Source organism: Tetrao urogallus, assembly GCF_951394365.1.
Source record: "Tetrao urogallus genome assembly, chromosome: 4".
Classification (NCBI taxonomy): domain Eukaryota; kingdom Metazoa; phylum Chordata; class Aves; order Galliformes; family Phasianidae; genus Tetrao; species Tetrao urogallus.
Window position 1 is genome coordinate 46303165 of NC_136817.1, and position 12437 is coordinate 46315601.

Below are 12437 nucleotides of genomic sequence, written 5' to 3' on the forward strand. Positions count from 1 at the left end.
TATCATTTTGCTCAAGTAGTTCTTTAACAGTGAAGTTCTGCAAGTAGAGAATGGCCAATTTAAAAAACTGGTGCTAGCTGCACACTCCTACTTGTTCCTTTTGCCAGTTCTGGAAACTCTTCAGTGTGCTAATCCAGCTCACCAAACCTGTAATTAAACTGAAGGGAAAAAAGAAAAAAACAATCCCCACATAAACCGTTCTGTATATTAGTACAGCAAGTTGTTTAAATATCTTTGCTGCCTCATGAAAGCAATAGGCTAAAAAGTCAGGCAAAATTTTGCCTTGCTTTCACATACTGAAGACCACATGGACACCAGAAAAAGGTATGTGTAGGAGCAGCTCAAAGAGCTAACAAAGCTCTAAATGTTATGCAGAGAAATTTTAGAAGGAAAAGAAGGGAGAGGTGAGGTATAAAATTCTGGAAACAAAGCGATGCCAAAGAAACTTGCAAGAAAATATGAAGACCTACAGCATGCCTGAGCTACCTTCTCTTAGCTTCAACAGCATCCAAGTTTAGCTCTGCTTTACTAACACGTTCACAAAATCTTTTATTTTAAATCACAGCACAGAATTAAGCAATAAAACTTGTACTACCATTCGACACCAGGGGAACAGACTGAAATCAGAGGCCCAATTCCCAACAAATACTAATGGCAATCTTATGCTTACCTATTCTTCGTATCTTTGAAAGTCTCTCTCCTGTTATAGGAGAAACACATGTAAGGAACCTTACAGCCTCACAGGCTTTGCTACATGTACTTTATTTTAAGCATGCACTGAAACTATTAGACATATAAAAGTAAGGATTTTTCTGACAGTAGGCAATATGGTCACACCAATTATCAACATTAACAATCTGGTTTCAGCTAACAAAGTTTTAAATTTAGCATGCCTTCTTTGGTCTTACCTTTACACTCACTTCCGTTAAGAAAATTTATCTCTCTAGTTCAAGAAATACTCTTTCCAATTTATATCCTCTTCCTATACTTTTTCCCCCCTCCTTCTCTCTTTCGTCTGCTAAGCTCCCCTCCCTGGACATACCTGCACTATCTTTTAATAAGAGAGCTTTAAGAGTACTGTGCATTTACAATATAATTTAACTAGTTATTAAAAAGAAATCCAGCACTGTACTCAAACTTCTACCATAACAAAATATAACAGCTACATGTATACAGTAGAATGTACTTCTAAAAGCATTACCCTGAATATATAATAAAAGGATATTAACAATCATCATATTCTCAAAAATAAGTATAGTTGAAACAGATAAGCCAGAGATCACCAAAATTTCACAGTACACCCAAAGTATTTTACTACCCAGGTTAAAGAAACTAATGAACCTCATCTTACGACTGCATTAGTTCCATCTTATTATACCTGCAAATTAACAGTACCACAAAATTCTATTCCCACAAATTACTCTAAGTATGATGTTTTATGGATTTTTAAATCAAGTTTCTAAACAGTGTTCTGATATTTGAAAACCTACACAAACTAAGGACATTTAAGATGACAGCCAACAGATTCAGAACTACAAACAAACTCAGACACAAACTTAATAAATCAAAGTGTGTGCTAACAAATAGATTATTTTGGAAGGTACGTATGTACTTGAGTACCTGAACACAACCCGCAGTCACCTCATTCCTTTGAAAACTATTTTTTTTTTGTATGCCTATTTAGAAACCTATTTATGATGCCATAGACACTGGATTCTAGTAAAACGTAACCCAAACTACCATACCAAACCCCCTAGAATTTGTCCAGTTTACTCCTGCTAATGCTTGTTATTTTACTGGGAAAAGAAATATGCAAGGCTACTGTGAAGAGAGATGCATAGCAGAAGATGAAAACAAATAAAAGTTATAGAATGGGAAAATCATTTTATCAGCTCTGCAACCCCAGACAAACCAAAAAATTTAATCCAAGAATTCCTGTTTGAAGTCTTAAAATGGTAACAAAATTCATCGCACCCCAATTTCTCCAACAACTCATACAAAAAACTTACACCCTTTCTTGGTTTGAATGTATCTAGTTGCAGTTATCAAACTGACAGAAAAGGAAAGAGAAGAGAGCTCAGAAATTGGTAAATGGCTATTAAATGCATATGCTCAACCCACACACAAAGACACAATGTGGACAAACATACTCTACTTGTTTTCAGAGATTAAACGTCTTAATAACTTACTTTTGGACTAAACCTTCAATATGTTTTAACTGTTGAATGATCTATAAACTACTGAAAACCACACTGCAAAAACATTACTTGAAAAATATTTACTTTTGTCACTAGAATTGGTGTATATTGAATTTGAAGGGTAGTTACAACTTTCTCGCAGTTAAAAAAGCAGGATATTTCTGTTACTTTCATCTAAAGTTAAAACCTATCCAAATGTAGCTTCATTTAAATTCTTTCAATTTCTTATTTTACAGCATAGATCACTAAGTAGCATTAATATTAACCTTTTCTATACAGACCTTACTGATATCTGGGTTTTCCCAACTAATTTTGCTTCTCACAGGTCTGATCATCTGCAAATGCACATGCAGCTCTCTCTGACTTCATGCAAAGTTTGACAGGAACTTTACTTACCAAGTGCAGCTTCTCTGATGTGAATGTGATTATCTTCAAAGTTTCTTACTCCTGGGTCTCAACTCAAGATTGGCAGAACCCTCCTAGTCCTCACTGTTTTTTTTGACACTTGAAGCTAGCATTTGCAAGGTAGAGCCTCCAAATGGCTGCTGAATAGGCCACCACCAGCCAAAAGCCTGCCGAGTATAAATGTTGTTTGCCAAATGTTCTATTCAGTACTTCCAAATTTGCAGGAAACAGTTACCAGAGATGCATCAACTCAAGAGCTAAAATTCACCCCAAGAAATATGAAACAGTATGTAAGATAAGCACCACAAGGGAGAGACACTCCTAGAATAACAACAAAACCAGAATAAACAAAAAAGAAAGAACAGTGGTCAATTAAAAAGAATACTGCAAGCTGTGTCCCTATAGAAAAGATTTAAAGACGCATCATTTCTCCTACTCTTTAGGTAATGACTGTGAACACTTCTGCTCTTCTGACAGAAGATGGATGTTTCAAAAGAAAAATAATTACAAATTGTGAACGCTGAACTGGAAAAGATAAAGCAACTCACTCAATGAAGCAACAAGAGCACCACAAACTCTGTTAATAATCATCATTTTTCAGATATGAGATGAGAAAAAAAACTAAGGTACTCATCAAACCACCAAACCATTTACTGTCTTCTTGTAAAACTAGGAAAAGAAGGAAAAAAAAAAAATAATCACCTCCTCTATCTTGAATTCCACAGTACAGAACTGCTTTGGTCTTACAAGGGGTTTCTTTCCTAAAGCAACCAAAAAAAAAAGGGCAGAAGCAAAATAATTTTCCCTCCATCCTCTTCCAAACTTCAAGAAAAGCAATGAAGCCTTTTTTTTAATTTTCTTTTATTTTTCCTGAAGTCATTACCTCTTTGTGTTAGAACAGTCAGGAGAAAGCAGGATATACACTTATACAGACATTTTAGTATGCATAAGTAAACAAGTCACAATTTAATAATCAAAGTAGGACTTTAATGTGAGCTATTGCTCAATTTATAGGTGGTTCAAAAATGACTAATATTAAATTCAGGAGTGAAATTTCCAAGTTAATACATATAAAAAGGAGGGGGAAAAAAAGAGCAAAGAGTTTAATGAATCCAACTGTCTGTGATTCTTACCCTTAGAAACAGCTGATAAGTTAAAGCCCCATGACACATTTACAGTCTACCTTATTTTTCAGATATATATAAACACACTCAATGCTAACACATTTTATGAGACTATAATTGTAACGTGTGATATGTTTTGGAATAAAGTTCTGGATAGTTCCCAAATCACTGAAGAAAATCTGAAAAACCCATCCTCCAGCTCTTAGATACTTAAGATACTCAGATACTTAAAAAAAAAAAAAAAAACAGTAATACTTAGAAAAGATAGAATTTGTCTAAAATAATTTCAGTGTCCGGCATATTTACATAGCTCAGAAATACCTGCTTTGAAAGAATATAGTAAGCATTAAAAGTTTATTATAAATAAAGGGTAACCTAAAATGGAAATCTCCATTTTCCAAGCAGCTTCAGAAGTCTCAACTCAATTTGGATATAAGTCACAGTTTAAGGTGACTTAATACATGACTCCACTGTAACAACATTAACCAGGATACACGTCAGAAAAATAACAGTAATCTCTAAGGATAAGACGTGCTTCAGAAGACTCAAAGTGTGAAAAATATCTCAAAAAGAAACCAAAACAAAACAAATCTCTAGATGAGTCTGATAACACTCAAAGAAACCTTAGCAACAGATTTATTAACATGACTGTCAGATGAGTTCTAGACGTAGAATCTCAAATAAACCCACAAGATCTATGCAGTTCTGTAAGCTGTGTAATATAATGAATAGGTCTTGACATTTCTTACTACCAGAGAACAGAAATTATGTAAAATTAAGCACAATGATATCAAATGATTTGGAAAAGATGGGTTTGATTTTTCCAGACTTAAGACTTTCCTGTACGACGTTTCACAAGTGTCAAGTCCCCCAACAAGTGGGAACACGAGACATGACTGCACTATATTCACAATGGCCAAAACAGCCCCCTGAACGTCTACTTGTCCTCACATGAGGAAGGCCAAGTATACTTTTCAACTGAACTCAAGGCTGGAAGTCATGCAAACATTGGGACTTCACCTTTTCGTGCAAAGGGATATAAAACAGGGCAGAAGCATAAGAAACACTAGAATGAAATCTGAATATAAGAATTTGCCAGTAGCAACTTCTACTTTCAGCTCTCATTTCATACTTTTTCCTGGTTTGAAAGGCTCTTTTACAGCTATTATGAAAAAAAAATATATTATTTACTGGGATTTTGTGTCCAAACTCATTCAATGAGTATTGCTTAAGCTTTTAAAACAGCTTAATTCAAACAAACACAAAGTAGGCAATAACAACAAGTGTCAGAATAAAGCAGTACATTAAAATCAACAACATACTTAAATATGTTCCCAAGGGGATAATGGGAATGCTAAGGCTGATTTCTTAACTGACCTTTTATGATGGTAGTGCTAAGCAAGAGAGGAGAAATTCTGAACACCTTAAGCAGCTACTTACTTTTATTGATTAGTAACAGAACTTGACTGCCTCAAAACCAATAGTTGATGCTTCAGAACAGTTTTGCAATCAAAAGTGAGAAAAGACTATAGAACACGTTTTCACGTGCAAAATAAGGATGCATACAGGTTTTGTTCAAGAAACTAGGTCACAAAGGGAAAAATTCCAAGTCTCCATTGGGAGAAAGAAGAGGACTTCAGTTCTAACAAATGGATGGTAACAGGTCTGCCAAAACTACTTGCATCTGACAACCTCTTCTGCAGAGCTTTTATACAACGAGCTAACTTCAGGTAAGAAATCACCAAGCCCACTGACAGAAAACATTTGATAGAAGCCTTCTGACAGGGTATGACAGTGCAACTACAAAACAAAATCAGTATGGAGGAGGTGACAAAAGGCACAGGTTAAGTTCGGTCAGATCCCATCCCAGTGCATTTTTTCTCATTGCTCTAAGCCAAGAGGGTGGTAGACTTACAAGTTTGCTCCAGAAATCTCCAGGAGAAGCAGACAGCTCTCCTCACTTTCTTAAGCGCTCAGGGTAACATCAGCACACATAGCTAGCACCTCAGGAGAAAGAACAACTTTGAGACACGAGAGGACAGATGTGGGCAGTTTTGAAGAACTGCTCTGCTTAATATCAGAGCTCGAAGCCAACAAGTTATTTTCCTTCCTCCTTAAGTTTCATGCTTGAAACACAGAAAGAAATGAAAAAAAAAGGAATCAAGGAACATGTCAGCTTTAAGGAACAAGCAGAAAAGGAGGTAGCACACATTAAAAGATATCAAGCCACAAAAAGCACAAATGCAGATGAATCAAGAATTGGCAGCAAGCTAATACTACACATGTGAGATGATGGCCTCAAAAACAACGACATTTTGTAGAGTGGAAAACAGACTGGGAACTAAGAAATTGCCCTTAGATATTTACTGAAAAACTACACAAGAAATAAGAACAAGTTCCATCCTACAAAATCACTTGAAAGAAACAAAGAGTTGGGTTGTTTGGAGCACAGCATTTAAACTCGGTCACAGGCAACACAATAGCCATGAGAGGCCTTGCTTTTGCTCTGTTCTCACTAATGCAACTTCAAGAGTCAAAACACTCTAAGAACATGGATATTCTGCTAGTCTGATGGGTTGAGTCCAAGGAGTGAGAGGAATTTGTCATAAGGTCTTCTTAAAGAACTTACACAAAGAAACTGTAAAATAACATACTGCTGAAACCTGCCAGTTCTTCTCAACTGGGGAATTTAAAAGCACAAACATTTTGAAGAAATCTTTAAAAAAAGAAAAACACGATTCTGTAGCTGCTTCCTAAAATTCCATCAGCTTCCTAAAATCTCAGTTTCCATAATGCTAGAGACACTTATTTCACGAATCAAGATTAAATTGTTGTGGTCTATTTCTACTGCATCCTTATTAAATACCTGTCTGGCAATCGTCTTGGCCAACGTCCTCCGTCAGATTCTGCAAGAGAATAGGAATGAATACAGTTTAATAAGATCATAATCTCCATTGTTCAGTAACCTTTTAACCTCTATTCCATATTAATATTCATTTTCACTACTTAAGGAACATTTAGCTGAAACTGCAGAGGCTTTTTGTTTTGGGTTTGTATTTACCAAAACAACTATACTTGTAAATGTATCTAAAAAGTTCAAGGATAATCTACAAGTAATTTGAAAAATATTTTTAAACACTTTTTTAAACTCAAAAAAACAAACAACATCTGAAGAGTAGAAGTAACCATGCATTGAATGGGCAATTTTGCAGGGCTTTTTTAAAAAAACTCCATGAATAAATGCCATATTAGAAAATCTGAATTTAGCCTTTACCACAGCAGTGGCACTGCTTACGGCTAAACATACACATGTCCAAAAAAAAAAAAAAAACCCAGTTAAAACTCAGCTGGATAACTTGGAAACAAGTTATCTGTTTTTTTCCCCTTAGGAAATGTCTTATCCACCACATTTGCAATGTACAAACGGAAGACATAAGTGTAAGAAGGATTGCCATCACCTGATCATCCAGGAAAACTTGTTTGGGGAAAAAACTTCAAATCCAGTGTTGCACTGAACGTGGCTAAAACTCCACTCTGAACCCTGGTGTATAACCTTTCAGCAGTATTTACTGTTTACTGCAGTTCCCAGATTCAAAACCCATAGCCTCTCAGCCAGACAAGCAGCGATAGTTCTTAGAAGTGCAATCACTAAAGGATTTCAACCACAAAAACATTCTGACCTATAGCCCTAGCAATTCCACCAAGAGAAAATGGCAAGTCATTACCAGCCTATTGAGAGTGTGGTAAATCTTGTGAATATTTGCCAGTGTTGATAGGTGAGAATTCAGCTGAAAATCTAGAGGGGAGAAAAAAAAGTTTTAAACTTCTTGGTTTCCAGCTGTAACAATCAAGATCTTCATAAATTCTAGTACTTCAATCAAACCGTGACCTGACTATAAAACAAAAGCCAACCCTTTTTCAGCACTGACATTTTCAACACATAATGGAAAACATTAAGTCAAATCTCCAGAAGAAATCCTATATATGCATTCTTCTTAAGGCATGGATGATATCCAGCAAAACAGAACTATAGCTAAATATGCAACTATATTAAATGTGATAAATTTAAATCATTTACAACTTTCATCCTCAAGATGAAGAATCGTTAATAGTTTCCATGTTACTCAGTCTTCCTCTGCCACCTACTCCAAAAGCAATTTAATTACCACCTAACATTCTAAAATGACCACTGAAAACACTGTTTTTTAAAAGATGATGAAACAAGAACTTGTCTTTATACTCATTTCCTTGTACAACGAAATTACTGGAACACACACAGCTGAAACATGACTTCTGCATAACGAACCACAAATCACTATACAGCAGTTATGACCAAAGCCAATAGAACCCAAAATGTGGAACTCTGACACTTCATGAAAGTAGCCCTAACATAGATATTGACTTTGCTTCCTTGTCTCACAAATGAACACTTGAGTTTGCCTCAGCTGACACAAACAGACAAGCTGGTCCTTCTCTGTTCCATTAAGTCACCTCTTTTTGCTAGAAACAAGTCCAGAATAAAACTAGGTAAGAAGTAATTCACCAAAAAGATCCATTTTGATCCAGTCAGAGAGCATGCAAACCAGCACGAGTCTCAGAAGCTGGGCACAGAGCAGTTGAGAGAGGTATAAGACATCAAACCACTACAGAATACTTCCATTTAAACCAAAAGCAAACTGGCAGCCCCACTGGAACTTGGGCAGAAGAGAACACTGACAACACAGAGACACATCCTATTTGGCAAGCAAAACACTGCAAGCAGAATGTAACTCTGCATGCCTGGTGTCACTGCTGTGTGCTAATGGCTGCAGTGCTTCTGCCAGCAAATGTGGCTTTCTCCAGTTCCTCCTAAAAGATACAAGTAAGGAAAAAATGTAATTCCCACATTTCATTTCAAGAAAACGCTCCCAAAATACACTGAAGATGACCCAGGATCTAAGGATGAACAATCTGCATTAAACAGCAGATCCTTGGGAGAGTGGAAATGACAAATTGAAAGAGCACACTTGCTGCACACATCAGTACAGAATTCTCTCAACATGCTGAATTAAAAGAGGTATTTCAAGGAATCACAGGTTCTATTTATTGTCTTATCTGGAGAGCCTCATTTCACCAATAATTGCTTATTTCTTACCCTCATTCCCCATCACAGCAACACAATTTCTGTAAGTCAGATACATCAGAGATGGAATTTCAAACTTCAGATATATTTATCTATACCAAGACAGAAAGTCTGTCTCCTCTTACTGGAGAGGAGCTGGGGGTGCAGAGGGGAAGACAGGTTGTTATTCTGAGAAGAGCAAGATTAAAATAAGGAAAGGTGTTTTTGCTAACTGCCAGCCCAGACGGTGCTCCTCAGAACACAAACATTACAGTTTCCCCTGTTGCATAGCTTAAGACCTACAGAGAATGCAGGTCTTCAGAGAAACCAGTGATATCTGGAGCCATCAAGCGTCTAATACTAAGCAAATATTTCTTCTAAATTAATACTAGGCAGTAATTTTAAATATTATCTACAACAACAATAGGAAAAAAAGTATTCTAGAAACTAGGATTAAGTCTACTAGGCACTGCCTTGGAAATAAAGCATTCCTAGGCACTTCAAAACACAGCATTCGCACCAGGACGTTTCACACATCCATTGGAAACAGTTTACAACTTTAAGCTGTTACTTCAGAAAACCTTACACAATTATGATGGTCTTGGAAGAGCTGCAGCAATATATTTTAGAGCTCTTACACGACAAGCATCACACCTTGGCTGTGCACAGACTGGTATATCCACATGAATACTAAGGCTTCTAGAACAAAACAGGAATCCAAAGTTTTGTCTCTCCACAGGCGACGCTTCCAAAGTGGGGCTGTGATCCAAAAGCAAAAATAAGCTGCTTTGTCAACTATTGGTATAGAAGCAAACATGAGTGGCAGCCAAAATAATTGGGAAATTTAATTACAGCACAAGTTCCCTTTTGAACTTGGTCGCAGTGTTTGTTGTATCCACACTGCAAAGAACAGGCACAAAACTATTCCACAATACTGAGAAGCTATACTTCAAAAAAGCTGCTTTTCAATGAACAGAATCTGAAAAATACTCCCTCTCACACTCTTGTGATACCACTCGGAAAGCCAGCAGAAGGCACAGACACACATTAAGCATTGCTGAGCAGCTAGCTGCAGCCGGGCACCTCAAGGCACTTCATCAGCTGCCCAGCCAGCTGCACCTCCAGGAGCTCCGCACCCAGCAGCAGCTGGTACAGGTTCCATGTGAAGGAAGTCGGCCTAGGTGAAGCCATTTGTCATCTGAACACAAGAGTTTCAATGCAGATCAACCAGCCTGGAATGATGAAAATGTAACGGCCTTCAGTTGTGGCAGGGGAGGTGCAGGTTGGACAGTAGGAAAAATTTGTTCTCGGGAAGAGTGGTGAGGCATTGGATGGGCTGCCCAGGGAGCTGGTGGAGTCACTGTCCCTACAGGTACTCAGGAACTGCACTGATGAGGGATGTGGTTAGTGGGCATGGGGTGATGGATCAATGGTTGGACTAGATGATCATAGTGGTATTTTGCAACCTTAACTATTCCAACCTTCTATGATTCTATTCTGCTTTTATTACTGCAATAAAAGAAAAGGAAAAACAACCTGGGATCAAGTGGAGAAAAGCTGCTTGTTTCAGGAATCCTGAAGAAAAGACATGCTATGTTACAAACCCTACACTTGCTTTTGTTACAGATGCCAGCCTACCTTTAGCAATGGACTGAAGCAATGGAAATCCCAAATGCTATTAAATAGTTTGACATAATCCACAACACAACAGCTAAGGAAAAAAAAAATCTGGATAAAATAATTGCAAATCCATCCAGAAAGGAAAGAAATGCCAGAACCAGCCTCATAAAATGGAACTTCACCCTTATCCACAGTTCAGCGTTAAGAACAAGCGCTAATGTCTGGGTTATTTAACTAGTCCCAGTCACATACAAATTAATTTTAGAAAACAAAAAGATTTAAAATAACTTTTAAAATACTTTAATATTAAAATTTACAAAATTTAGACCTGACAGTTATGGAGAGGCAAAGAAGAGAGCAACTGGTTGGGCATTTTTTTTATAAAAGTAGCTCGACATCCTTCATTGAGACAAATTTAAGAAATGCAATGAGACACAACATAGTTTATTTCCCCTTCCCCCCACCCCATTCCCCTCCAAAAAACCCTCAATATATATTTTAAATATAAGCAAATGACAGAAGTGAATGGAAGCTGCATATTTTCTACCTGAAATGTCAAATTCAAATCCATGAAATCACATTTTCAGAAAAAAAAAAAAAAAATATATATATATATATATATATATATATATATATATATATATAGTTTTTATCACAGGAAACCACGTACTGCCAAACTATTCAAATGAGACCACAAATGAATACCTAAAGAGTATTCTAACTCTGTGCCCACCCACACATGGCACTTACCTGCCTGACACCTGTAGCTTATTTCCTCCTGTTAAAATTATCACTTCAAAGCTCTGACAAACCACAGCCATTGGGTGCACCATCACCTACCATCAACCTGCACCAGCACAAGATCGGGCCAGGAGTAGGCTCCCAGGCTTCCATTAAAAGCTTCTAGATAATGTCAGCAAATAGGAAATCTCTATTAGCAGTAGGTCTCAATCTACCGGTCTGTCTAAAAATATCATGCCAGACAGATGTGACACATGAATGCTACAGATGCAACTCTGCGTTAAGAACTTCAGAGTGGAAGGAGTCATTGCAATTTTTATGACTGTAAAGTTCTATAAATGCTGTCATTTGGTAAAAGCTTCTCGGAAAACAATTAGACAGAAACACATACCGGGCAGACTCATGCCCTGAAAATTAGAATGGAATGTTTCAGCTTTTTTCTTTTATTATTTAATACAGTTTCTGGCTTCAAACAGCAGAAATGGAGAAAACTTGTAGCAATAGGAGAAATATTAGTCCAAAGTATCACCTCCCTAACTGATTTCGAATAAACCTTACTTATCCAATAAAAGAATCATGTAATCATTATGAACTACATCATAACACAATGTTATGCTCCCTGATCTGCTTACATAAGTATCCTAATGGCACAACAATTTATACTGACCAATGAGTTTAGACGTTCAGATCTGATGCCTACAATTGGTGGAAGCCTTCAGTACTTACAGAAAGTAGAATTTCTATATTCGAGTGTATAAAACAAATGAAAATGTCTTCATTTACAGGAAAACAACACACCTAAAGACAGAGATCCCCAAGTGCAGTACAATAAGCACACGGAGCAGCCAGGAACTGACACTGCATTCCTGTCCAAGGATGAATGAAGTCACTTTCCGAGCCCACGGCCGACTCGAGGCCGCCTTAAACAAAGCGACTCACTGGCACTTGGGTACAACAGGTGTTGGCTCTACAACTTTTACAAGAGGGTTACAGTACAGTTTTTGTTCTAAGACCTTTGCAAGATTGTTACACTTTTGTTTCACCGCTCTTTACCAATCAAAAAGTGAGAGAGAAGACACAACCTTACAGATCCCTACAGCCTTGTCACAAAGTCCACCACAGAAAGAAACATGGCACTTTATTCTCTCTCAGACTCTTCCTTGAGTACCACAGAATCATAGAAAGGCCTGGGTTGAAAAGGACCAAATGACCATCTAGTTTCAACCCCCTGCTATGTGCAGAGTCACC

The 12437-nt window shown here is 37.2% G+C and overlaps 1 protein-coding gene across 3 annotated transcripts in view; it reads right to left on the reverse strand.

Annotated features, from left to right (window-relative positions):
* Nucleotides 1-12437, reverse strand: part of DCUN1D4 (defective in cullin neddylation 1 domain containing 4) — a gene marked incomplete at both ends in the record, with an annotated part of 32599 nt that overhangs the window by 15990 nt on the left and 4172 nt on the right. For 2 of the 3 annotated variants that reach the window (XM_079534627.1, XM_079534626.1), the window contains 3 exons: nucleotides 671-700; nucleotides 6594-6633; nucleotides 7453-7523. In XM_079534627.1, the coding sequence (XP_079390753.1) occupies nucleotides 671-700; nucleotides 6594-6633; nucleotides 7453-7523 (141 nt within the window). The remainder of the gene's footprint in view (nucleotides 1-670; nucleotides 701-6593; nucleotides 6634-7452; nucleotides 7524-12437) is intronic. The other variant, XM_079534628.1, reaches the window with a different exon arrangement.